This window comes from Penicillium verhagenii (assembly GCF_028828195.1).
Source record: "Penicillium verhagenii strain IBT 33310 chromosome Unknown utg000006l_segment0_segment0, whole genome shotgun sequence".
Taxonomy (NCBI): Eukaryota; Fungi; Ascomycota; class Eurotiomycetes; order Eurotiales; family Aspergillaceae; genus Penicillium; species Penicillium verhagenii.
Window position 1 is genome coordinate 2490146 of NW_026643170.1, and position 26836 is coordinate 2516981.

The 26836-nt window shown below is 47.2% G+C and overlaps 10 protein-coding genes across 10 annotated transcripts; 6 read left to right on the forward strand and 4 right to left on the reverse strand.

Moving 5' to 3' along the window:
- Positions 1 to 220: 220 nt before the first annotated feature.
- Positions 221 to 2179, reverse strand: N7466_006290 (hexose transporter protein; the record flags this gene model as incomplete). Its single annotated transcript, XM_057165687.1, has 7 exons — positions 221 to 889; positions 966 to 1251; positions 1312 to 1402; positions 1458 to 1575; positions 1643 to 1878; positions 1939 to 1992; positions 2056 to 2179. 7 exons carry the CDS (start codon positions 2177 to 2179, stop codon positions 221 to 223), a joined length of 1578 nt encoding a protein of 525 aa, XP_057021286.1.
- A 2512-nt stretch (positions 2180 to 4691) lies between these two features.
- Positions 4692 to 5235, forward strand: N7466_006291 (CVNH domain-containing protein; the record flags this gene model as incomplete). Its single annotated transcript, XM_057165688.1, has 4 exons — positions 4692 to 4898; positions 4959 to 4969; positions 5021 to 5136; positions 5195 to 5235. 4 exons carry the CDS (start codon positions 4692 to 4694, stop codon positions 5233 to 5235), a joined length of 375 nt encoding a protein of 124 aa, XP_057021287.1.
- Positions 5236 to 5696: 461 nt separating this feature from the next.
- On the reverse strand, positions 5697 to 6579 carry N7466_006292 (biliverdin-producing heme oxygenase; the record flags this gene model as incomplete). Its single annotated transcript, XM_057165689.1, has 2 exons — positions 5697 to 6444; positions 6536 to 6579. 2 exons carry the CDS (start codon positions 6577 to 6579, stop codon positions 5697 to 5699), a joined length of 792 nt encoding a protein of 263 aa, XP_057021288.1.
- A 1106-nt stretch (positions 6580 to 7685) lies between these two features.
- N7466_006293 (uncharacterized protein) lies at positions 7686 to 8378 on the forward strand (the record flags this gene model as incomplete). Its single annotated transcript, XM_057165690.1, has 1 exon — positions 7686 to 8378. The coding sequence occupies one exon, from the start codon at positions 7686 to 7688 to the stop codon at positions 8376 to 8378; it is 693 nt and encodes a 230-aa protein (XP_057021289.1).
- Positions 8379 to 8672: 294 nt separating this feature from the next.
- On the forward strand, positions 8673 to 10600 carry N7466_006294 (uncharacterized protein; the record flags this gene model as incomplete). The annotated part of the gene is made up of 2 exons (XM_057165691.1): positions 8673 to 8839; positions 10498 to 10600. 2 exons carry the CDS (start codon positions 8673 to 8675, stop codon positions 10598 to 10600), a joined length of 270 nt encoding a protein of 89 aa, XP_057021290.1.
- A 1516-nt stretch (positions 10601 to 12116) lies between these two features.
- Positions 12117 to 13070, forward strand: N7466_006295 (alpha/beta fold hydrolase; the record flags this gene model as incomplete). Its single annotated transcript, XM_057165692.1, has 1 exon — positions 12117 to 13070. One exon carries the CDS (start codon positions 12117 to 12119, stop codon positions 13068 to 13070), a length of 954 nt encoding a protein of 317 aa, XP_057021291.1.
- Positions 13071 to 13615: 545 nt separating this feature from the next.
- N7466_006296 (SDR family oxidoreductase) lies at positions 13616 to 14670 on the forward strand (the record flags this gene model as incomplete). The annotated part of the gene is made up of 3 exons (XM_057165693.1): positions 13616 to 13696; positions 13766 to 13986; positions 14070 to 14670. 3 exons carry the CDS (start codon positions 13616 to 13618, stop codon positions 14668 to 14670), a joined length of 903 nt encoding a protein of 300 aa, XP_057021292.1.
- Positions 14671 to 20907: 6237 nt separating this feature from the next.
- On the forward strand, positions 20908 to 21348 carry N7466_006297 (uncharacterized protein; the record flags this gene model as incomplete). Its single annotated transcript, XM_057165694.1, has 1 exon — positions 20908 to 21348. One exon carries the CDS (start codon positions 20908 to 20910, stop codon positions 21346 to 21348), a length of 441 nt encoding a protein of 146 aa, XP_057021293.1.
- A 252-nt stretch (positions 21349 to 21600) lies between these two features.
- N7466_006298 (uncharacterized protein) lies at positions 21601 to 22113 on the reverse strand (the record flags this gene model as incomplete). Its single annotated transcript, XM_057165695.1, has 1 exon — positions 21601 to 22113. The coding sequence occupies one exon, from the start codon at positions 22111 to 22113 to the stop codon at positions 21601 to 21603; it is 513 nt and encodes a 170-aa protein (XP_057021294.1).
- Positions 22114 to 23795: 1682 nt separating this feature from the next.
- N7466_006299 (uncharacterized protein) lies at positions 23796 to 26451 on the reverse strand (the record flags this gene model as incomplete). The annotated part of the gene is made up of 5 exons (XM_057165696.1): positions 23796 to 24682; positions 24743 to 24888; positions 24959 to 25605; positions 25665 to 25776; positions 25823 to 26451. 5 exons carry the CDS (start codon positions 26449 to 26451, stop codon positions 23796 to 23798), a joined length of 2421 nt encoding a protein of 806 aa, XP_057021295.1.
- Between the last annotated feature and the right edge of the window lie 385 nt (positions 26452 to 26836).

The following is a 26836-nucleotide window of genomic DNA, read 5'->3' on the forward strand; positions in this document are numbered from 1 at the left end:
ACGTATGATGGTTCGTTATTATTGGAATTTGCGCCCCATCAGTCTTCATCAAGAATATTATGGAACAGTTGTTGGAGACTTGCAATGTCGCTACATCATTAATTAATCCTTATCTTCAATCAAAGACCTAGCACGCTAAATGGTCATTTTCAATATTTGCATGTCAAACAATGACCCAGAAATTATAAATTCAATTCAACCCAGCCGGAACTGCCAGAGCTTAAACGCGATATTCAACCTGTGTAGTGATAGCCTTTTCGCCATCAAACCGGCTAGCCTCCGTGGCCTGACCAGTAATCTGCTGAATCTTCTCACTAGCAGCAGCGCCACCCAGAATAGCATTATCACCATCGAACTTCTTAACAATCTCCTCCAAGGGAATCTCCTTAGTCTCAATGTAGTATTTCCACACGACGAAGATCTCAAAGACCAAGAACACACAGTAGAAGATATAATACTTCCAGTGAATGGCCTCGATGGCGATCGGGTTGACGTACTGGTTGAACCAAAGACTGAGATCAACACAGAAGAACATGAGAGTCAGACCCTTGGCACGGAGACGGTAGGGCAGGATCTCAGACGAGTATGAGACGAGCATGCCGCTGAAACCGATGTTGTACGAGATGTAGTAGAGGAAGATGAAGACGACGACGGTGCGGGCCGCGCTCTCGTTGCTACCTGTGGTATCGGCGGAGAAACGAGCCAGCGCGATAGTAGTCGCAACATAGCACGCAAGCATGCTGCAGCTGGAAAACAGGAAGAGTCTGCGACGGCCGAAGAAGTCGACGAAGAAGCAGATACCCGTTGCGGAGACGACGTTGACGGCGCTGAGGATCAGGTTGATGGTGAGTTGTGTGTTGCTGTTGGTGATTCCGATCATGTCCAGAACCTGGTAGTACTTGTCAGCTTCCGTGTTCACCGAGTAATGACCAATGTGGTTAATGAAGAGTTCAAGCAAAGCTTACCTTGGGAAGGAAGTAAGACACGATTCCGTTTCCAGACCACTGGGAGAAGAAACCGATGGAGATGAGAATGATCGAGCGGTGTCGGTTTCCAGCGGTAGACCAGAATTCAGACCAGCCGTTATTCTCCAGCTCCTTCTCCAGCGCGATAGTTTGTTGGATTTGGTCGAATTCCACATTGACCAAAGCGTCATCTTCGTCGCCCTGGGCGTGGACATAGGCAAGCACCTTCTTAGCCTGCTCAAGCTTTCCCTTGGAAACGAGCCAGCGGGGAGATTCGGGGACAGTCCTATTTGAGAATGAGAGTTAGGCCGAATGCATGTGTTAAAAAGTGAACGGGTGGGCTTACCAAATGAAGACCAGCTGGCAGATAGAGGGAATACCCTGGAGAAGACATGGTACGCGCCACGACCACTGGCTTCCAATAATGTGGTTGGTGCCTGGAAGTCCATGTAAGAAAGTGCGCGAAGAATCATTCAGACGGGAAAGACTTACCCAGAGCGACGCATGCGCCAATCAAGCTTCCCACATACCACAGGGAGTTATAAATGGAACTATAGACAGCGCGGTGCTGGGGGTGAACCAGCTCAGTCACCAGCAACGGGGAGCATTCCTAGTGGCAGGTATTAGAAATCGCGACCGGACAAAAAAAAAAAAGGAGAAAAAAGCTTCCAACTCACCTGCGCGATTCCAAGTCCGAATCCCAGGACAATGCGACCGACCACAAACAAGGCAATGTGGTAACCAATAGAGACCATGGCGACACCAAACAGCATGATAATGCAGCCGGTAACCACACCAGCGCGTCGACCGAAAACATCTGCAACATATGGCACCACAGGGATGGAGAGCATCGAACCGATTGACATGGACGCGGCGAGAAGCCCAAGGGTGGATCCGTTAGGGAAGTTGTAGGCTGAAAGTAGATAATTAGTGAGAAAGAAAGGCCTTGGGTAAATAGACTGGGAGAACTCACATTCGTTCCATGATTCCATAGCTTCCAATCCATTCATCAACGAACCATCGTATCCTGCATATTCCCCATCAGCGAAAACAAAGTCATGAAGTTAGCAGATGTGGGTAGATTGCTCACCATTGGTGGCGGAGGTGATCATCGCCGCCCAGAGAGTGAGATAGACAAAGCGCATGCCCTTCATCTTGTACCAAGTCACCTTGGGCCATTGCTGGCCCGCGAGCTCGAATGTATCCTTTCCCATCGTGAGTGTCGCTGTTCACTACAAGGTTGATTCTGACAATGACTGGAACAGGAAATTCGGAAACCCCAACCATGCAGGGAAAGCGAAAGTATTTAAGAACGCCGAAAAACAGCAATCGGCATGACAGACCAGGGTCTGATTGAACGGCAAAATAGGATAAAGTCAAGGGTCTTATTCACACTAGCAAGCTCATTTAGCATCGGGTCCAGCAGTGGCGGGGATAAGCTTACAGTGTACTCCACCACCTGCCAGTCCCACCCCCCGAGGTCCCTTCTCACCCAGAGGAATGAGATCAAAGCCCTAGAAGCTAGAACATTTTGAAAAAATAGTTGCCATTTGCCGCTTTGGAACACCTTCAACAGCCACTCCATTCAGGCTAAAATGAATCTCCCAGGGTCATCAGGCGTGCGAAAAAGCTTCGACAGTCCGTATTCAGGATGGTTGACTCGCCTATGAAGCCAAAGTGAGAAGGGTACATGGTGGCCGTAATTTGGGGCGTCAGGCTTTTGGAAGCGATTGGCTGCGAAGTGGAGATGATTGAGACGTGATACGAGGAATAACTAGCTCTACAACCCTTTTAGGTAAAGCTCGATAGCTATTGATTGGATTGCCACGACAAACTTGAAGAAGCGAGGTGGTTAGTCCGGACGCTAGACTCAGTCTGACAACGCCCCACTGACTAGTCTCCTTTCCCCGGATTTTGTAGGGCACGGCGGAGTCTCCGGCATTTTCTGTGTAGGATCAGACCCGATTGCTGATTGAGAAAATTCGATCGAAGAAAACGAATCAAAATTGGAAGCTTCATCGAGATTCCTGACTTTTTTTAGATGATGGACGATTTTGCCGTGGAGAGATGGTTCATCGCCAAGGACGCCGTGTTTTTTCCCTTCTCATTAATCCCTGCTAATAGATAGCATGGCGATAGTGCCGCATGAGCCCAGAAAAGGAACTGCTTTCGACCTTAAGCCCGAATAAGAAATATAATCAACTTGTTGGCTGGGGATTCAAGCCAACGCCATTGAAATTGATGTTCATTGGCTGACCCCACGGGTAAATGTGGATGATGGTTTTCCTTGGAGTTTTGTCTTGGGAGAAGCGAGAGACGGTTAAAATCAAACCCCTGGGCCTTGGCAGCTGTGGCGTGCCAGGAACTTGATCTTAGCCACATTTTACCCCAGAAATCAAATCCAAACTCTTTACAATATCCAGGTTGAACCAAGCGAGATAAAATGGGTAAACAGATGCGATGCCTTGAAACCAAGAACTTGGCCCTTTCATGAAGGTCTGTGTGGTTCGTTCATTCCTCACCCTCACGTTCTGCAGGATAAAAAGTCACTCGTGTTGGTTCATCCCTCGCAACTTCTTGGCTGGACCCATAATAGCTCTTAGCTGTATTATCTCTAGTAACAAAAGTCAGTCTAACTGATCACGCATACATAGACGAATCCAATAAAATCCGCGTTATGTGTTATCTTATGCGACACCGAGTGCGTCCTTTGCCTTTGGCTTCCAGATACCGTATTAGGTATCCTTGACCGAAAGCAATCCCGAGGAGCCTAGCCAAGGGGCAAAATCTGGGGAGTAACCACATGGAAAAGCCTCATATAAACAGAGGGCCAATGAAAGACCTTGCAAGGATCCTCAACTTGAGTTTGGCGTGGGGAATGCTTGCTGGTGGCGCAAGGCTGCACTTGCAGACCGGCATGGGATCTGCCCTACGCCTAGATAATAACTTGCCATGCAGTCGCACATCGGAGAATGTCAAAGCGCGTGTCTTGGAGATGAGGTAATAATCGCTGTTAGTTTGACACTCGTGCATGTTGGACTCGGCCCCTTGCAGAGATCCCCGTGGACCGTGGTGTGGAGTCCCAATGGGGTCCATCCCTAGATAGTGCCGATCGCGCATTGACGGGGAAAGCTATCGTTGACATATGGCCTGAAGATCTTTTATGTTTGAGCGGAGCACTTGAGGCAACAACAAAAATCTTGCGCGTTAAAAAACGCGTCGAGAAATTTTCAAGCGCCCGGATGTTCAATAAAAGGTTGTCGTCATTATTGATGGAAGACCAGATATATTTTCCCTACTCTATCCAGATGTCAAATTGATCAATATCTCCGGGTCACACCTGTCATCTATGACCATCAGTACATACACACATATTCTACCTATCTATCAATTCATCTACTTGGAGTGGCTACGTCACTTCCAAAGTTAACAGAATCTGATGCACTGTGACCTCAAGTGACCTATATTGACTCAGGCCACAATGTTGATATCGGGCTTTGACCGAAGCAAGGAGGACCAAGAGCTCCGTTTAGCTTTGCTTGCAATCTGTACATCGGTGTTCGGTTGAGGCGCCTGAAGCATAGAAGCTGGACATCTCACCAAGCTACAATTCTCCACGAGAAAATATAAATACGATCAAAAGGACCCCTGATCAAATCTTTTCATCAACAATCAACTCACCTTCGCATTCAAGAACTTCCACTCAAGCTCACCAATTACATCAAAATGCAGTTCTCGCTTAAGAGCCTCGGAATGGTTTCCCTCTTCATCATGGCCGTCTCCGGTGCCTCCAAGTTCGCAACCACATGCGAAAACATCGAAACCTTCGGCACAACCCTTCAAGCCGATTGTCAAGAATTCGAGCACGGAACCCTTGCACCCACGAACATCGATCTGAACCGGTGCCTCAAGAACAACAAAGGATCCTTGGCCGTGAGTAACCTTCCCTTCTGAGTGGATAGCCGGTGGAAAAAAAGACTAACTCGATTACAGTGCGGAAAGAAGTGAGTCTGATCTCAACAGATTTTTTGACGTACCATACTAATATACACCAGTGGCAACTATCAAGGATCTTGTATCAACTGCAGCCTCCGAGGGGATACCGAGCTGGAGTGCATGTGTCGCAACGTGGCGGAGGGTCACCGTTTTGTCCGCACGCAGATCGACCTGAGTAAGTTGACAAACCATAATATCGACAGAGCCGACGCTGACATCTTTGATTTTTCAAGACAAGTGCATCAGCAACAACCACGGACAACTTGGATGCTAAATCAGAGCCAGCGGAGCAATCAAATTTTGGAAGAATGGATGGACTGGGAAGGATATAATGCCACGAAACGTGAAGCCTCAGATTGCAACGGCTTATGAAATCATGATTATCATTCGGAGACACTCGTTTAGACTTGAAACGCGACACACATGCATGGTGTTTTTTAGATAGTGCGGATAAATATAACGATTTGCTTTGCCGTATTGAAAGGTTTTCAAGAAGCAAAACAGTTGGGCTTCGTAAAATTTTCTGTCTCACGCCGGCTTGCAGGAATCAAGTTGAAAGATGATTCATCAATGTGTGGGTATCATTCGCTAACAGTAATCGTGTACGGCTGTCATGCCATGAAAAAAGGGGATCTAAGTATGTGTGAAACGACATATGCAAAAAAAAGAACAAAACAAAAACAAAAGCAATGTGGTCCTCCGGAAAAAAAGCAATGAAAAGATACTCGACCGAGATCAGTTTCCAGCGAAGGAAATATGGGCCTGCATCGCCTCCTGATCCAAGCTCAAAGTCAACGACTCAAGCTTCCGAAAAATCCCCATCGACTCATCAAGAATATCCTGCTGCTCTTGCGGATTCAACAGCCGATCAACCTCAACCATAAGACCCCTGAACTTCACCTTGACAGCAGCAGCATCCTCGATATGCCAAAACGACAAAGGACACGGCGTCCTTCCACCCTTGATCTCCGCAGCCGACAAGTCCCAGAATTCCGCCCCAGCCCTGAGAAGCTGCGATCGGAGTTCGCGACCTCCATACAGGATAGCCGAGTACAAGATCCAAATCCACGCGACGAGAAGATGAGGCGTCCGTCCCACGTGGTCATGGATATATTTTCTGATCTCAGAAGCAGGATTGTATCCACCAATAAGCTCCACACTGGCGGGGTCGACAGATTGTAAAAAAGCAAGATCGGCCTGCAGCGACCGTGTCCGCAGGAGCTCGGGCACGTACAAAGTCCGCAACAGGGATCTTACGCGGTGACAGGTGTCAGACGACGAATCGGGATGGTGATCGTCCGATTCCTTCCCGATCCAATCGATTGGGTCACCAATGCAAGCGACCCACTCCTCCTCCAGTCCATAGAAGATTTCGGCATAGCGCGAGATTCCGAGCGCGTAGAGGGTGGGTCGGGGTGTGTGGGGAGGTAAACTGAGGCTCATTCGCGAGAGATTCATCTGGTGGATGGCTGCATGGGGTTCTCTGTGAAGGCAAATTCAAGATTAGGTGAATGAGATCAGAGAGAATGTAGAGCGGGACATGAGGATTAGGACTCAAGGGAGTTATCGCGTACTTGATCGCCTCGCGAAGCTTCAGAAGAAGACCTTCGTTTGCCATGATTGTATGTGTGTTGTAAGACTGACATGCACGTATGTCTGTGCGCAACGTGGTTAACGGGTTGCGAATTTGCGATCGGCAAAATCAAGGAAGAAGCACTCTGTGTTAAGCCCGTTGATCGGGGCCGCAATTTCCTTAATCCGCGGATGTTGATTATCGAGTTAAAATGAAGAGTAGGATATGGTATAGCGATTTATTTTTGAAGTGATGAAAAGAATATAGTAGCTAGGAGATTAATCCAAGTACAAAAGTACAAGACGCGATGCAAGTTCGAGTTCGATTGGGAATTGGCCCACGTTTCCCGAATGACGTCATTGCCGATGTATGTCTGGACGACATACAACGCCTCGATATGCGAGTGATGATTGATGCAAGACATTCTTCTGCAGAACAATCAATTGATGCCATTGAACAATATGGATTTCTAATTTAGAAGATTTAAATTGATCTTGAGCTTTGGTTGAATCTCGAGGGGAATAAAAAAAATGCACTTTCACTACAGGTGCTCCTATAGTTCAACTGTAAACATGGCAACTCCCACAGCTGAATGTTTGTTTACTTTTTAAAAAATCATGTCAACACAAGACAGGGGGCTTGTGCAGGGATGTAAATAAGCTTAATTTAAGGTTGATTATGCAATGCAACTAAGAGTTTGCGGGGAAAGTGGACCAACTCGAGATACTTCAAAATTCAATTTCAACAAGCATTTACTACGACACAACATGGAATTAATGTGACGAGGAATTGAATTGAGCAATAGATCGTTCAATTAATGCCCTCTAAGTAAGCAGTAAACAATTGAATGGCAGGAGAGCAGTGAATGGGATGTTGTTTGTTGTCTGGTTGCCAGGGTAGCTGGGGTGCCCGGGTGCGTTTGTTGCCCCCCCCCCTCCTCCCCCCCTCCGTGGTATAAATACCCCGGATTTTCCCCTCCCCCTCCTTCCTTCCTTTTTTTTCTTTTTCCCCTCGCGCCATTTGGGACGTTTTGCTTTTGATTAAGAACTTGTTCAAGATCATCTTGCTCTGCTTTTTCCTTTGGCCTTTGCGATTGCCTTCCTGCGAGGAGGTACACCATTGCCGTTTTCTCTCTGCCGATTCTCGTCGCGATGTCTTCATCCGGCCAGTTTTGGTTTTTTCCAGGTTTGCAGGCTGGCCTCATTCCTCCTCCCCCGCGGTCCGAAGGCGCTGGTTTTGAATCAGTCAGACGGCTTCACCGGGACTACAAGGTTCTTCGTGAACGTTGTGAAGCCTGGCGTAAGCGCGATCTGGAATTGAGCAATCAGTTGCTGGAAGCTTCGGTTCCCTCTCCCCCTCCGTCTCCCCCTCCCCCTTGTTTCCGTTCTGTTTCCGCTCCGTCTGCCTTCGCGTTCCTTCCCCCTCGCGTCACTCCCCTTTTTGCCCCCGGGACAGCCGGGATCTTGAAGACCACGTACGGTCCCCGCAACAAGACTAATGGTGGTTGCCACGTTTCCTTCGGGGAAACACAGGTCCACATAGTTGAGCGATGGATTAAGCGTAGTAAGAAGGGATCCCGTTCCAAGCCCAAGTCACGTTCGCCTCGTGTTACTGCTCACCCCATCAAGTTCTATGGGGATCGTTCGTTGCCATACAAGCCGGCCTCTGTCGACGGGCAGTTGGTGTCTGGTGAGTATCCAGTCCCGTTTGTTCGAGAGCTCATAGGTATCTCACGCAAAGAACTACCCACTGATATCCCTGGTCCGGTCACCTGGGCCAAGGCCATTGGTTTTGGTATTGCGGCCTGTGCAGCTGCTCTGTTCACTCGGTGGTTGGAGGCATGATTCATTTGTGATAGTACGTCTCGCATTTTACCGCCGGCACTGGAAAGAATCCTACACGTTCTTGATACGAGTACTACGTGCGTGGAATCCTTTGTTGGTCATTAAATTTGCTTGGTCGAAATTGCAGTGGATGAGATCTTAGGGTCTTTTCGATTCCTGGCTTGGTGGAGTGGGATCCCAGTGGCCGGGGAGTTCTTGTTTGGGTCTTGGGACGTCCTGCTCCAAACATTCGGTTGTTACGCTGAAGCTTCACAGGATCAGAATCATCGACCGGTGCAGGGCATTCGAGACACGATGGCCCACAGGAAAGCGCCTCTTATGGCTCTTTCTCCTATCTTCACAGGCAAGTACTCCCTTCTGATCTGCTCTTCATTGTCCCGACTAACATTTCACTGGCAGGACCCAGCCACGCCGGCAGACTTAGGGCATTCGAGACCTGGCCCCACAGGAAAGCGCCTCTTGTGGCCTTTTCTCTTTTTTTCATAGGCAAGTACTGCCACCCGTCGTGTTGTTGATCTCGGTAACTAACCTTTGCTGGATATGAACAGTTTGGACTTGCGCTGTTAGGTTGGTCGATGGGGGTCAGTGCAAAGACTCAACTCCCTTTCCCATTCTGCTTTTGCTGACATCTCAAAGTGGTTGGCGGGTTACATCGACTTGTATGCATTATTGCATGTATCGTTAGCGAGCAGCACAGCACCTCTTATTTTGTATCATTATGTAAGTGAGTTTGTTATCTGTTGCTTATTGCTGTGACTAACCCTGGATACAAACAGGTTACTGCTTTGGATCGGTCGATGTGGGTTAGTACACCATCCAATTCTCTTCCCCCCGTTCTTCATCTTACTAACTTCTTGAAGAGGTTGGCTGAAAAAAAAAACACAAAAACACCAAAAAAACACAAAAAAAAAAACAAAAAAAAACATCGGGCTGCACCTATTATTACGAAGCACCTCTTATGTTGTATCATTATGTAAGTGGTTTCGTTATATCTGTTGCTCATTGCTGTGACTGACTCTGGACATAAGCAGGGTACGATCGGTTGGTCGATGGGGGTCAGTACAGAGATCCAACCTCCCTTCCCCATTCTTCACCTTACTGACATCTCAAAGTGGTTGGCGGGCAAAACATCGACTTGTATGCATTATTGCATTTATCGTTAGCGAGCAGCACAGCACCTCTTATTTTGTATCATTATGTAAGTGAGTTTGTTATCTGTTGCTTATTGCTGTGACTAACCCTGGTTACAAACAGGTTACGGCTCTGGTTGGTCGATGGGGGTTAGTCCAGAGATCCAACTCCCTTCCCCGTTCTTCATCTTACTAACATCTCAAAGTGGTTGGTGGGAAACATCGATCTGCATCTTTCAAGTTTATTACACACATCATCTCTTATTCTACATCTTCATGTAAGAGACTTCATTCTAATTCCTTGCTCATTGCCGTGACTGACGCTGGATATAAACAGGCTACGCTTGGTCGGTCGATGGGGGTCAGTACAGAGATTCAACTCCCTTTCCCATTCTCCATTTTACTAACGTTTCAAAGTGGTTGGCGGGAAACATCGACCTGCATATATTATCGCACAGCATCTCTTATTATGCATATCATCATGTAAGAGACTTCATTCCGACCTATTGCTCATTGCCATGACTAACGCTGGATCCAAACAGGTTCCGATTGGTTGGTCGATGGGGGTCAGTACACAGATCCAAATCTCCTTCCCATCCTTCATTTTGCTAATATCTCAAAGTGGTTGGTGGGAAAAAAACAAAAAAGCAAAAAAAAACATCGACCGGTATCTATTACCAGAAAGCACCTTTTACTCAACGGTATCTTTTATTCAAGATCATCATGTAAGTGATTTCATTCTGATCCGTTGCTCATTGCCATGACTAACGCTGGATATAAACAGGTTACTATGGTTGGTCGATGGGGGTTAGTATACAGATTCAATTCCCTTCCCACTCTCTGTTTGACTAACATTTCAAAGTGGTTGGTGGGAAACATCGGCCTGTATCTTTCATTGCATGTATCATTAGCGAGCCGCGCGGCACCTCTTATTACATGTTATTAGGTCGGTGGGTTCATTCTGTCTCTTCTTGTCTCCAGCTAACCAGGTCACAGGATGGAATGAACCTGGACTGGGCTGGATGTCGTTGTGCGAGGGAGGCTGCATGGTGTGTCGAGGTTCACGGGCTGCTCTTGGGATTGCTTGGTTGACGGAGGTTGATGCATCGGACTGGATGTCATGGTATTCTTATTGATGGATCGGGCTGGATGTTATGTTATCTTTATTTGGAGGTTCGCAGGTTGCTTGATCAGTCACGTCTTCTCTTCATTATCAACGAGCAGCATGAACATACAATTGACGCAGTTCATCGACAACCTTCCCTGGCTCATCCTGGAGCCCGAAAGATGCGAAAGTTCTTGGCTGCGATCGATACGTCGACCATTGCTTGGTCTGCAAGCGCACCAAACCTTAGCGTGACAGGAAGCCTGGTCTGTTGAACCCCCTCCCCGTTCCCAGTCGACCCTGGATGCATATTGCAATGGACTTCATGGTGTTGCCCAAGGATCGCAAAGGATTCGATGCTGCTCTGATTGTGGTGGACAGATTCTCGAAGAGAACCGTCACCATCCCCTACCTTCGCACCATCACTGTACTACAGACTGCTCAACTCTCTGTGGACTACATCTACCAGTTTGTTGGTCTACCTGACTCAATTATATCAGATCAAGGGACTCAGTTTACATTAAATTTTTTCAAGGCACTATATACAATTTTGAAAATCCAACAGAATATATCTACCGCCTACCATCCCCAGACGGATAGTCAGTCAGAGGTATAGGTTTAGTACGCGAAGTAGAAGCTATATACCCAGATCAGCTTTCACCAGGACAATTAGTTAGAGAAGCTTCCCCTCATCAACTTCGTATAAGCCATCTTGGTATAAGAGTCTATAGGGAAGTCCCCTTTCGAGGTTGAATAGGGGTACCTGCCGAGGACTTCTATGGACTGGAGATGAAGCGAACTTAAAGGCATCCCTGAGCAGGATGCTAAAGCCGCATGATAGTTCGTAGAGGACATAGAAGGAACCTGGTCAGAAGCCGCCTAGGTAACATTGAATAACTGCTGCCTAGTAATGTATGAGGACTTAGGTTATTCTTCCCCCTCTTTATAAATTCATTTTCATGATCTCCCCCTTGACTACTTGGGGAGCTACGTAAATTTTCGTGACATACCTGGTTCCCCCTGATTGAACTTCAGTAGACTGGTTGAAAAGGTAAGCACTGTGTGCGATATCTATGTTAAGTAAAGACTAGGTACTAAGGTTATAATCCTCTCAAGCAGTAAGAAGGTACTGATCTTGAGGACTGGTAAGGACGGATCTCGAATACCGAGTTTATGCCCATCTTGAGTGTTGAATTAGGTACGTAATAGGCATGCACAGTTCAAGGGTAGATACCCCAGGGCTATATAATTAGGCACCTACCTAGAGACAAGGCTGTCACTTTACCTGAGCGCATCACTTGTATTTTGAAGTGTGTACGGGGTACTTTGCTTCAGGCTTCATGTTTCCAATCCACTAGTTGACGCTAGTATTTGACAGCTGGACACGTGGCCCGCCAGGCTGCAGTCAAAACACAAAACAATAAGCTTTACGGTGTACAATTTGACCATTCTTTAGGCCTTTTCTCCACGACAGATCAAGCGAGTACTCGATTACAAAACAGCATGGGTGAAGCGCAGCTCCCCTGGAACGCCGGGACCCACGATGGCCTAGTTTCGATTGGCAGCCATGAACTACATCTATACGCGTCGGGACCAACCAGACAAACTCTCAACGGCACCTACCAACCCGCAGTGATTATCGAAGCAGGACTAGGGAGTAGCCAAAGCGAATGGGTCGCTGTGCAGCGCCTTATTGCCTCCAAAGCTCGCGTCTACACGTACGACAGAGCAGGCTACGGGCGTAGCCAAGCCTCCCCACTTCCACCAACGGCGCAAAACCGGGTCCACGAGTTGACCCACTTGCTCGACGCCGCAGCGATAGAAGCCCCCTATATCCTGGTGGGCCACTCATACGGCGGCGTCCTCATCCGCGAATTTCTCCGCCAGCATCCGGGAAAAGTGGCGGGGATGGTCATCGTGGATTCTAGTCGCGTTCGCACGCGTCTACCGACCTCTTGGCCGAATCTAATGGGTCCATCCAGCTACCCTGCGATCGTTGGCCTAGATACAAACCACATTTTGACACCCGAAGAATACGAGGCTGTCGAACGCGATCAATCTCGCAATATGGCTACCGCGCAAGTGGAAGAGGGGTTTATTGCGTCGAGTACCGAGGCCGTCAATGCCGCTTTACCACTTGGATACCGAGCGCTGGGTCACAAACCACTGAGCGTGATATTTGCCAACGAATCCGTTGATTTCGGCAAGATCTACGATTTCAGCGTAACGCACGGCTATGGATCGATCGCGGAACGGGAAGAAATGCGCGAGCGCCTCACAGACATGGAGCAAGTAGATGAGCAGGGGCAACGGGCGCATCTGGGGATGTCATCTCGGAGCCGGTTCGTATACGCACAAGACAACGCCCGAACACACAATGTGCAAATTGTGGCGCCGGAAATGATTCGGGATGAGGTATTTTGGGCACTTGGAATCGCGGAAGAAAGCGAAGAATAGGGAAGAAAGAGGGGTTGGGGACGGCCCGTTAACCCACATGGCCACCGGGGTCCACCGCCACGAGGGCCAAGTGGCATCATTAGCGAGGGATGCGAAGGATGAAAAGGTCTAAGGTCGCAGTAGCCGGCGCCCAGCGTTGACAGGCAAGCTTTAGCGATATTGGTGGATTTGTGAATAGGTTTTGACGGACGAAGTTTTCGAGATCGGCAAAAGGGCCGAAATTCGAGCCAATGGAAAGCCGCGTAAGTTATTGCCTTTTCATCAGCGCGAGCGGGTGGATCAAGTTGCAATCAGCCCCACAATTCTGCACTGTAGAACACTGAGGATGAGTGGCGAGATGCATTCTGGCTTCTTTAGCTTCAGGATTTAGCAACCGCGTCCAATGGCTTAATTTGTTATACTTTTGCGCACAGGGCAACTCAGAATAACCCCTAATCATGATTCTTGTATTTAGAGTGTGCCTTGGCCCTGATGGGGGGGTTTTCAGCCTTTTCTAGAGGAAATAAAGAAATTCTCAGTCCTAGGGGGGTAATAAATTGACCAAAATGACTGGGCAACTCACATGGCTGGTGACAGGCTGTACATCGGGGATGGGAGAGAGTTTGGTCCACGCAATTCTTGAAGCAGTAAGTTTTTGTCTCGGTTTTTATTCAGAAAATATCCAGTGAAGAAAAGACAGAACTGATTATGATTAGGGCGACCGAGTGATTGCCACAGGAAGAGGACGAGAAAGCAGCGGCGTTGAACGCTTGTCCCACTTGAAAGATGCCGGAGCTGCCGTGATGGAGCTCGACGTCACTGCACCGGAGCATGTGATCAAAGCCAAAGTTGCAGAAGCTTGGAATATATACGGTCAGATCGATGTCCTGGTAAACAACGCCGGGTACATCGACGTGGGCATATTTGAAGAACTCGAGTAAGTGACCCTCCAATCGATTTTTTATTCAGTCTTGGTCTGGATATTATTTTCATTATGAATTCCTTTCTAACTGTTCCCAGTGAGAAATCTTTAACGCGCGCTCTTCACACTAACGCAATCGGTCCGCTAAATTTAACACGTGCCTTCCTCCCTTACATGCGCAGCAGAGGAACAGGAACACTACTCTTCATGTCCTCTGTGGGCGCATATTACGGCACGCCCGGCGCCAGCTCCTACAGTGGCTCCAAGGGATTACTCGAAGCGATAGTGCCCAACATTGCAGCTGAAGGAGCGCCATTCGGCATTCGAACCTGCATGCTCATCCCAGGCTTCTTCCGCACAAAAGTATGGACGCCCGGAAACATTTTCTACAGAGCGCCCAATCCGTTACCGGAATATGCGGAGATCAACAAGGGCCTACACACTTTCTGCATTGATGGAGACGGGAAACAGCCCGGAGACCCTCGAAAGGCGGCAGATGTTATTTTGGATGCTGTGAAGGGGCAGGGGTTGTGTGCTGGGCGGGAGTTGCCGCCTTTCCTGCCGCTAGGACCGGATGGGGTGCAAATCATCCGCGAGAATTTAGAGGGGAGATTGAAGGTCGTCAAGGAGTGGGAGGAGGTGGCTTCTGCGACGAACTTTTCAGATCTCACGCCGATTATCGAGAAGGCGAAGCTCTGAGGATCTATAGTATATACGTCTTGACAGAATAATCGAATAATTGTTAATAGGAAGATCGGAAATACAAATCTTTACGAATTTCTTGAACAAGAAGCTGAAGACTCTTCAATGTTTATGGCTAATATACATTGTTAACTTCCCAAATCTCTCCCAGCAGACCATATGCGACCTCAAATATTGATTTGTCCACTTGCGCCCGGCGGAATCCTAGGCTTGGAAATATTCTCCGTGCTCTTCGTAAACTCCGCAGCCAACTGGGGATCAGTCTGGACATATTTCAATGATTGAATAGAGTCATGTCAAATATAGAGTAAAACTTTGATCAATTCTAGGACACGGTATAGGGAAAGCTAGTCCAAACTCAAAGCATTAAAGCTGGTTTTGGCATCGGGCAGGCATAATTGTCCAAAGTTGTAATGCTTCATCTTTACCATTTATGGCCGCGGACAATCAAATCAGTTCGGCCCTTCTTCAAATGTTCTCTTCAGTCTTGTCCCTTCAAATGTTCCCACTCCCTTCAATTGATGCTTTCCGTCAGCTAGTCTATTCTTTTGAACTTATTTTCAGCTATTACAATCACTAGTTTGCTCGCAAGATTCTCAAATCTGAATACATCTTGACAAGTACCCCTTCTTATCAACAGCCATCGGCGAATTACAGTATGAGACTTAATTATATCTCACGAGCCAAACTTGCCTCGAAGAGAAAGTCACGTTCTATCCCAACTCCTGCGCCTACCACTCTTGGTGGACTAATCCCCGAGTTATTATTTTCGATATCGGACTATCTTACAATCCTTGACTGCATTTGTTTTTCCTTGTGCAGCCATCGACTACGGGCTGTATTTTTGAATAAATTTCATCGCTGGAATGAGGCTTTCTCCTCTAAAAACAAACTTTTGATCTTAAACCGCTTAGAACGAGATCTCCCGGAGTACGTTGCATGCGACGTTTGCAAGATTCTTCATTATTACGATGGATCTAAGCCATTCCGACTTGAAAAATCTTCCTCTCCAAGACGCTGCCCATTTAAGTGTGTTAAGGATTATAGCTGGTACAGCCATGATTTCTATTTGGGAGCGCACTACTTGATTGATCTCCAATACCATGACCAATTAAGCTTCCTGCACATCAAAATGGCGATGAAGAGGCTCTACCATGGACCAAGAGCTGGCATAAGCACTGATTGCCTTTCTTACGTGAAAGTAAGGGAATTCTCACACAACCCACCTGACGACAGTGCAGTCTGGCTATGCTCACAGGACGCTCAAATATGCCCCAGCCCCCCTGGTCTTTATATCAGACTGCAGGATGTCTTGCTTGTTTCTAGGCCAGAAACCTTTATCTACTATAAAGCAAGCTGGTACCTCGAAAACTATTCACATTTTCCAATCGTAAGGTCTGTTGAAGTATGCCGTCACATACTATCTCGTGACTACATCTTCCCTCTTGCGCAGTTGATTTACAACAAAGAACAAAGATATATCGCTCGCAACGTTTGCTGTGAGAAATGCAATACACAGGCACACATTGAAATCACGGCAATAGACTCGAAGATCGCTCTGGTTGTTACAAAATGGTTCAATCTCGGTCCAGGTATTACAGAGAATGACATACTTTGGAGAGCTCATAGCAGTGACCTCCGGAAATCATGGGATCCATGCACTATCCCGAAACACCTCTTCACAGATACCCGCTCATTCTTCGAACATTCAGCGACCCATTCATTTGAGAAGCTGGGATCTCGTAGCCTCGCGATCCTCAAAGATCGGCGATACCGGAGCTCCTCATCTTTTCGTTCTCACAAATATGGGAATAGTGATATGTGGTCCATGAAAATGAAAGCTGGAGACCGTTTCAAGTTGGCAATCCTCCAAGGAAAAGGAGACTATTGTCGTCCTTGCTAGGCTGGGCGGTCTTACCTATCTTGAATTAATCATGACCGTCTATGGAGGGCTGTGGAGGAGGTTTGCTTCTTCATGCAAGGCAGTGTGATCTTTCATTTAGCTCTGATGATAATAACATAGCCCATACAGCTATTCGTGCTACACTGTACTGATAGCTATGGTAATGAGCATATCTTGGCTTGAACTTTTCTTGACTTGGGTAGTTCCCAAGGTGCCATCCATCTTCGCCACCTAAATTTCCACACCCAAAGTTCTCTTTCATAGCACTTAAGTACAGAAGGTCTTATGCGGTCGAGTAAGAGGTCCTTGGTAAACAAATCTCCCATGCGAAGATGATGTCGCAGTTCGACCCGCCCAGGTGTTTGAGGCGCTTTCTCATACGCAGGTGAACCCGGTCTAGAAAGCCAATCTCTGAGCTTTCAGCGACGAATATTGCATCTGAAATGACATGATCTAGGTCCAGGACCAAAAATAATACACTGTCCAAAAAAAGACACTGCATACTAGCGTTTTAGATTTGCTTCAACATTCAACATTCAACATATGTGTACTATCAATTGCTCCCTTGCTCGTCAAATGGATGTCTTTTAAGAAATCTTTTATTAGTGTCTTTAGACGCCTATGAATCCTGTGCAGATTCAAGACAAGCCAAGCTAGGTCCAAAAGGGTAGTTAGTAGCTTGTTGCTCCAACAAGGTCCGAAGTGGGGACACGGGTAGAGCGGCGGGTAAATCAATTTGCGAAGATCATGGCGTTGAATTTCAAGGCCGTTTGATGTGATCGCTAAAAAAAAACATCACCTCCTGGTAGAAACATAACTGGCTTCGATTCAAATAGTGAACCTGGACGATATATGTTTAGAGGAGGTGGAACTTGGAAAGAAGTAATAGAGAAGGAAAAGAAGGATCCAAGTCGAAACAAACTTGAAAAGCGGGGATTCCCGTTGGTGTCCACACCAGCTCCAAACCAGTCACATCGAACCATATTGCCACCCAGAATTCTTTTTCGCACGGCGAGATCATCCAAATTATTGAAATAGATGGGGAAAACTAGCCAAATGGCAATCACAGGAGAACGGGCGCGTGGTGCGGCGCGTCGCGTTGGAGGTGATGCGCCAGAACATGTGAAAAACGTATCAACATTCGAGCAAACCTCGTCAATATTCATCGAGATGGATTTGATTGTCACTCCTCATTGGACTCTGAGTGAAATTTCGTTTTCCAGTTTCATAGGCGCTACCACTATCACTTTATTAGCGTACTCAAATCCTCAGGCTAAATACGCCTGAATACTCTCGGGCGCGTACGAAACGATGGCAATTGGAGGAAATTGAAAATATTACAACGTGATACCGATCGATCGTAAAACTGGTATTGGCTGTGTGACATGAGCGTAATCGGGCCAATCACAATCCCCCAAATTCTGAATCATCTGATATCGACCTCGGCTAAATACGTTAGTCTGCAAGAGAGCTGCAAGAGAGGGGTCGGTCCGTTCCTCAACCCAGGATCCACATATCTCCAAGTGAACTTGGCGGCTTGGAAGCTCAAACGCTAGACGCTACGCATGTATGGCTTTTGTGACGAAGGCGCACTGTTCTAACGAGCTTCTGCAGTCTTTGAGTACATCCATGACCTGCCAAGGCGCAACGCTTGGACAAAGACCTGGCAAAGTCGGAGCCTAGAGTCAGACTTACCGCGAGCTCAAGCTCTCAAACCACAAATTCAAGCTTCTTCCCCCCAAAAATTTATCTCCTAGCCCTCTCGATCATTTACAATCTCCCCTCCAAGAAACCAGTCTCCTCAGCGCCATTTCCCACTTGAGATCTCTCCCATAGCCATGTTCCTACCACATCTCACAGTCAGCAATCAAATCCAACCGCGCGTGGAGAGCCCAGAAAGGCCAGAAACAGATTACGAGCGCTCGCAAAGGAAGTCCAGCGATCACCGCGTATCCCCACGTCCTCAATATGGCCCCTCCGATAACCAAGAATTGCAAGATGGCAGTCCGCTGAAACCCGGGGCTTCCTACGGCAAATACAATCAACCGATATCGCACGAAGAGGGCTCTTCATTTGGCCGCCACATTAGGCATCGCGACGCCTTTGAATCTCTCTGCAGGAACTGGGCTTGGGTTATATTTTTCACAATTCTGATGGTTGTTTTTGCTCTGCGTATACGAAAAATAAGGAAAAGAAAGGCATCTATTCTGCAGAAGAGGGAGATTTCTCGGGCTAGATTAGGTGAGATATACTTACATTGATTCAGGCTTCATCTCTATACAGTTCTTGTGATCATATATCTGACTGGAATATACTACTAGATACTGCCGCTGTTTAACATGACCCGTTCGAGATACAATGAACTTTTCACGTACTATGAATTTCGCTTTTTTGGGGAGGCGAAGAAGTTTGTCGAATATCATATAATATGGAACATTGAATATTATGAGTTCTTTTCTGGTTCACAGTAGCGTGCATATTCCCAAAGTCATCATTGTAAAAACAAGGAGGCAGACGAGAGCTTGAAAAGGTAGGCGATGATCTTTTACAACCGTATGAATCGATACCAAGTCTTCTTTCAAGCTGTGACAGAAGCGGCAAATAAGGAACCAAACAAAAAGGGAAAATCGTTCTCCCAAGGCCATAATGTCATCGCGGCTCGTGGCACACACTCAGGGCCCTCAATGAGCTTTCACCATCATCACTTGTAGCTATCTAACAGCTTAGCCTGGGCTATGAAAGTAGCGCTGCTGGAGAATGGAGCATCGAACCTTTCGTTAAACCCCTCACAGAAGAGCCTTTAATCAATGATATCCCTGGTGGCCACCAAAGCGAATAAGGTCAGCTTTACTGCCGAGTAGATCGATGAACGATATCCATGCCTGAGACATTTTGAAGAAGTAAATGATGAAAATTGATGGAAAAATTGTTGTTCTTGGTATTGTTGGGTATTGTTGGGTATTGTTGGGTATTGTTGGGTATTGTTGGGTATTGTTGGGTATTGTTGGGTATTGTTGGGTATTGTTGGGTATTGTTGGGTATTGTTGGGTATTGTTGGGTATTGTTGGGTGTTGTTGGGTGTTGTTAGGTGTTCTGGAGGTGGTTTATACTGGATATATATATTCAAATTATGCCCATCTCGATAGGTTGTCATTTCAAATGTTTCAAGTTTCTGCTCGTTCGTCTTCCAGATGTGGCTCAGATAGTACCGTTTGCATCGAACAGGCCTAGAGACATGGCAAGGATGACCAGAAATCGATCCCTGCGACAGCTGAGTCGTCAAGTAGCATTTGAGTAGCATCGCTCATGACAGGGACCAGGAATCCTGATACTCATGAGAGGACGACATTATCAGCTAGTAGATTCGAAGAGGGACCCATGGAGAATACAGGAGTAGATACTCCCATGACGAGAGGAAGAGTATTTCAAATGATGAGCCCCTTGGGTATGTTCGTCAAGCTTAAGCAAGGCTGTCTATCGGGAGGGCTTGAAGCTGGGTTGAGATGTAGATGAACGTTTGATGAATTTGTGAGTCGGTAGCGGAACTAAATGTTGTGTGCAATGCTGGTGTCTGATGGAGCATGGGGGATTCATGATATATGTGATATATATTTATAAAAAATTAGATTTAGGAAGAAGTGTGAATGACAGCGAGGTGTGAATCAACCCCTTAATATATCCGAGAGAAGCACGTGATGTGTTAGCATATTCAACATTGAATGAAGCCTGAGCTATCAGTATGTATTATTCCGGCGGTATAGGGAGACAAGGCCGCGTGCCTTCTTCACATGTGCAGTAGACTTCAAGTTCTTCCTTCGGAATCTCCACCAAGAGCCGATCTATAAGCGGATATGTCTTCCTATGACAGGATTTGAATCAAAAACACCGACATCGAAACATTTCCAACATTGCGTCTTTTCAAGGTCTCAGCAAAATCTCTAAGTCATATTCTACCTGCTCAGTTTTCCTCTCATTATTTCCTCTGCCTCCTACGCTTTAAACCGAATTATTCACGCGTTAACTGCGACTCGAATTGCGAACTGTTTAGACTATTTCAAAGATGAACCACATTGTACGAGCAGTACTGCCAACCTATATAAAGCGAACAGATAGTTTTGCTGTGATGAAGGGTTGTCGGCCTTTGAGCAGCAATATGGTTGGGTCGGCTGTACAGATGACATATCCGTATTGAATGTCAATGCAACTTTCCTTTGCAATTACCTCTTCAGTCTCCAGTGAGTACATGTCCAATTTATCGACTGCGGCTGGAGAAGATACGACATAGTTCGATTGCAAGATACTAATATCGCCGTTGTATTTCTGTAGCTACTATGACAGCAACTTCAACAGCAACCTCAACAATAACAACGACTACTCTTAACTCGAATAAAGCGTCTACCACCGGCAGCACAATATCAGCTTCTATTGTCTCAATATCACCTACCTCCACGAGCAGCGCCGTTTCAAATAACTCAACCTCAAACACGGTCAGTGTCGCTGCCATTGCTGGTGGGGTTGGTGGCGGTGTCGCTGCTGTTGCCATCGTCGCGGGCATTCTTTGGTTCTGTTTACGTCGTCGCCGGAATAAGAACAAAAGACCCAGCGATAATCTCATATTCGAAGAGGCGCCTCCATACGCTGCTACTATAACCGAGTCCTTTGCGAAGGTTAGGGGGCCTCCCATGTCAGAACTCGACAGTACGAAGAACGTCGGAGTGGTTGAGTTACCTGGGCATGCCATAGCTGACTCGGTAAAGTATAACCGATTCTAAGTAAACTGGGGCATAGGGGACCCACAATTGCTGTTCTGTATATAATTTTGAACGAAGTTTTGAAATTATTCCACCAGCATGTGTGCATGTGATATTGCATTCAGAATGCACTATGACGGAAAAGAATAATATAAGACAGTCGAAACAGTTGAAACAAGGAAGAAATCAATGTCCAAGTTCAAATCTTCGAACGAAGTAGACAGAGAAACCTTTACTATCCAGCTGCACCTAAGGCAGCAAATGTCATATTCCTCATCTCGTAGTTAAATCGGCCTCAACAGAAGATCTAAATGCAGAGCTTGTCTCGTTACCGCACCGAGCGCCACGTACTCGGCGCACATCGAGGAGGGGGACGATATCTTGCAGTCTCGACTTCCAAATGATGTGTGTTCCATTGTAGAAGAAGATGAAATCTTCTACAGATTTGCGCATTTGCGTGTGATGCGTCAACGCAAAATTTGAACCGACCAATCCCGTCATGTCATTTGCATCAAACACGAGTCCAAAGCTTGCGTTTCCCTTTAAATACCGCAATACGTGCTTTGTAAGCTTCTGGGATACAGTTGTTGCGTACGTAGAAGAAATCCTCAGCACAGCAACCACATAACAGAGATCTGGCCTTGTTCGAGAAGTCAGCCAGCCCAGTTTTGCGACTGCCTTTGAGAGCTCTTTTGTGTCAGTTTCGTTCAAGATTTGCCCATTGTCATTCTGCTCAACCAACTGCTCGTATTCAGTCTTTGTAGGAATCTCTGTTCCCGACGTCATTAGCACTTGGTTAGAAGTTGCATTTGTAAGATTTTCGAGCGCTAAAAAATCTCTCAAGTGCTTGTGTACTGAGCTTGATCAAGCGTTATTCTGCTGCCCAAGACAGTGATATAACAACCGAAGAATTTGGAAGCAATCCCCATATCTTCTATTCTCAAATCAGAAGATACCCAAGAGAAAAACGAGGAAGGTTCCAAGGCTGAAATGTTCAAAGTTTGCTTGGTGCATATGACATGAGGAAGTGAACAAAGCCGAGCTATCATTCAAGTATTTGTTCTACTCCAGAGCCGGTAAAGGGAGATAAGGCCCTCATACCTTCTACTTCGGAGTCTCCAGCTTCCTGCAACTCAGTTCATTTGTTTTGTGGTGGTTGCAACTACGATTGATAGTCACAAGACCCCAACAATCTTCCTTTCCTTCCCACCCCACTACTTTCAATCGAGAAAGAGATCAACTCTGGAAGCTGTCAACGATAAACAGAACGTTCACTGGGGGACCCGAGGCCTGGGTAGGTGATAAAAGTCACCCAAGATCTCCCCTCTCTTTTTCCTTTCTTCTTCTCTCCCTCCTCACTTCCTCTTCAATCTCCGCCCTGAAAGCAAACTGTCTTTTCCGTGACTCCCTTTCTTCGATCAGTCTACAAAATCTGGCAAGCAAACATATTTCTCCCCCTTGACCGCAAAGCATCTTACTGACTTTGGTCTAGCTCTCAATTGTCTCCCAGATGTGCTACTTTGGTGATCTTTTGGCTCAGGCCAGGGCTTCCAGCTCCCAGGCGGCCCAGGGCGTCCACTTGAATGACAACGAAAGGCAACCTATCGTCAAAAAGGTGACCCAAGCAGCTGTCAAAAGTAAGATATTCATTTCTCGCAGCTTCCCTCCCCACTCGATCAATATGTACATGAATACGGGTTTTGTACCTTGAAGTTGAGCTGGATAGCTAACTATGCATTGGGTATTTTAGAACTCAAGGCAGACATGGGCTAGAACGCCAGAATCCTGAAGATCTGCAGAACTGTATTCGGAATGGCCAACCAAGTCGATCTTGGACTTCGATTTATGGTTCTGGCAGAGGTGGCAAGGACGTAAGGAACGATATCTTCAAGAGCCACAGGGGGAGAATGACCATGACCAGGATGAACTCAAGGGAAGAGCCCTTGACGCCAAGCAAGAAGTCTTGACACACACCATACAAATCACTGGCTAGAAGAGGACGGTCAAGAGATAAAAGGGGTTATGGAGTACTTCCTGCTTCGGGGTTCTGCAACCTAATACATGGGGAAATGGCGAGCTCGTCCGGGGTTCATCCTCTATACCCCAAGAAAAACCATCTCCTACGTAGCTTCAAAGACGGCCGCCAGAATTTATCCATGCTCATTAGGTGCCTGGCTAGCGCAGATGGACCAATACAGAAATAAATTTCACATCAACATTTTGATTTTAATAGTAAGATAACCTTAGATCATCGAATGTAAGTTTCTCAGAACCTTTCTCAGAGCGTTCCCTGATGAAAGCTGTTATCAGAATTCAATAATTCAGCCTCTCTCAACTTCCGCGCATCCGAATCCGCGTCTCTAAAGCTACGAATGGAGACGCGGCCATTTCAGAATTGAAAAGAGACCTTAGTGTACTGCCACCAACAGCTCCCATCTATTCAAAGAATAAAATCGCTAACTATTCACCTAATCCTCTTCATCCTCATCCCCAACCTTCAACTCCAGCCTCTCACCATGCCTCGACAACAAATCCATACAAACAACCCAAGCTCTCATCGAAGAAAGATCCCGACTAGACATCATCTCCAACCAACCCATTGCCTTCCTCACATTCGTCAAAATACCCACAGCCTCAGGCGTACCCGCTTCCGCCCTCGTGAACAATTCAACCAGCAGCACAACCGTCGACTGCATCAAATAATGGAAAACAACCCACCACGGCGGAAGAATGTCCAAGTGCGCCATATCAGGCGTATCGGGGAGGATATCAAGGATGAGGCTCGCCATCTGCACACACATTGTGGCCATATTCGTACACAAAGTGACAACGGAGTTAACCTCAAATAGCTCATCGGCTAGCGGGCGGAGGCATGGCTGCGAGATGACAAGCTTGGTGGAATAGAACTGGAACGCGAGGCATGTTCGTTGGCGGAGAAATGGTTGGCCTGGACGGAGATCGGCAAATGACAGTTCGGGCGGTAGGCGGGAGAGCCATTTATCTGCGTCGCCGTTGAGTGTGCACAGGGCGATCTCGATGCCGTGCCAGGACTTTTGCACGGCTGCTGGAGCGTAGAGCGTTGTCACGGCGTCTCGCATTAGGAGCGACAATTCGACGGTGTATAGTAGGAATAGCGAGTTGTTGAGGATGGGGGCCTCGGCGAATTCTTCGGGTTCGAATTTCACCCCGGCTTTGGTTTCTTGTTTCACTGGGTGCGGGCTGCCTGTCATTATGTTGTCCAAGGATGTGCTTGAACTGTTGGGCAAAACGCAGGAGATGGCGGGGCTTCGACTGGTGTGATCCGCGATACGGTGCATGCCCAGTTCGTTCCCGAAGTCCTCCTCCGGGTATGGGACTGGCAGTGGTGTTGTGCAGAAGTTGACACCTGTACAGGGGGGACGTCCGGTCAACTCACACAGTACCATCTCGAGAATTATGAGAGCCCACCAGAGTCGGTATCTGGTTTCTTTTGATAATGGGGTAATGCTGTCGGCGTTGCTGCGGAGGTTGATTCCCATTGCTATAGCAGATCTGATGCCAATGCCGATGATTCGCCATGATCTGAAGACAGGTACTCCATGTTAGACGATATCATGGAAGCAGCATACGCGTGGATAGAGGAAGAAATCACCGATTGATATGACCAACAGAGAACATGTGATAGGCCATCAGGCCATCAATCTGTACTTGTTGCAGGTCCGAGTGATTCAGTGGCATTGCTTTATCCGTATTGAGTTTCCAAGCTCGTGAAAAAAAGACCTCGTGATCATCGAATTCGATTGAAGGTTGGACATCACGGAGAAGTAAATGTCTCGCTGCGATGGCGAAAACCATGTTCAAAAGTGCGCGCCATCGGTTGCCCGGTCGCACATCTGCATTTGAATAGAACTTCCGGTACTGACTGGTAAAAGCCAGCTTTCCAATCACCGGGAAGGTGGGGTGTATAACCTCGAAGTAGTGACATACAAGGAGATCCGCTGCTAGCTGAGAGGGCCACGTTTCTAGGTCTGCATCCTCGCCATGAGGGAAAGGGGTATCGTCCAAGAAGTAGTTCGTGTGAGAGATCGATTGATCAGAACTGAAGGTCGAAGCTTGAGGATCTTGATCAAGTTGGCGCTTGAGTCGGTGTAGGCATGCCATTTCCGAAGGCTCGCCGATAAACCCGATGGACTGCAGCCTAGAATCATGATTCAGATCTTCTTCCGTATAATCTGAAGCGCCGAGGGAAAATATCGAGCCGTATGGCATCTGCGGTGCCTTTGGAGTTTTGACAGGTGTCTTGTATATTGTCAGTGAAGGGCAAGGGTGATTGGGTCAAGTGTTCAATGGTGTCTCACGGAAGTCAAGGCCTGCTCAATGAGTTCTGCAGATGATTTATCCAGGTGCGGGTAAAGCGTACGTAGTAAATTCTCGTACGTTTGGGCTCGCACAGTGAGGTCCGTTAATTGCCTGATGATGGTCAGAAGGGCATCTCAGTCCCGCTGTTTCAACGCACTTTATTATCTTCTCCTTCTTTCGGTCTCCATAAAAGCACTTCACGCCCGTTTGTTGACATCGAAAACAAGAAGGTTGTTGTCCGCTGCATTTTGCTTTCTGCTCGCGACAGGCTTCACACGCTCGACTGACTCGACCGCGGACCTTGGTATTGCCTGGTGTAGAATTACGCGGGATCGGAACTTTGGCGTTTAGCGAGTGGCCGGTGTTTGGAACATTTGGAACTGCGGTGTTATTATTAACAGCGCCAACTGAGACACTGTGCGTGTAGTCCAATGAAGCCCATTCCACATCCGAAGGTGCAGAATCGTATTCCGATAGCCCCAGAAGATGCTCGATGAACGAGTTGGAATAGTTGTAGTTGTAATTATAATTGTAGCCCATGGTGTGACGCTTCCTATTCGCATCCCCTGAGTATCGGAATTCGGAACATGGGGAATAGGATATGTAGTAGGTAGTTGGGCAGCATTTAAACTCAGGGTCCAACGATCTGCGGTACAGGCTTCGGTTCGAGGATTCCCGGTTGCAAGGGGGTGAGTGGAAGTGGCCAGTGCTCAAAAGCTGTTGAAGCCCCTGCCCGGACCATGGCGTGCGTGAAGTCGAACCGCGAGCCCGTGCGCATCCTTCCATTTACGAAGGAGTGAGATTATGCACGGCATATACGAAAGCGAGATTATTGATCTCGAGTTGGAATGTGGGATTTTTGCACCTAGAAATGCGTAGACCGCCGGTGTATGGAGCTATCTCCCGTAGAGGAGAAGCCGTCCCATTCAATTGTCCCCGCTTTCATGGTGGAAAGGTAGACCTGTCGACTCATGAGCAACAGCCATGGAGAATTTTCATGACCGCTGAAGTGGTTCAGTTTGCATCCTTGCTGGTACTTTTGACCCTTCAACAACGCGAACCAAACCTAAACCCCGCCATCGCTTGCTCTTGCCTGACAGAGCCCCGCCGTTGTTGAAATCAACCATTAGCTGACAACGATTCCCTAACAATGGGTAGGGTGAATTTTCTG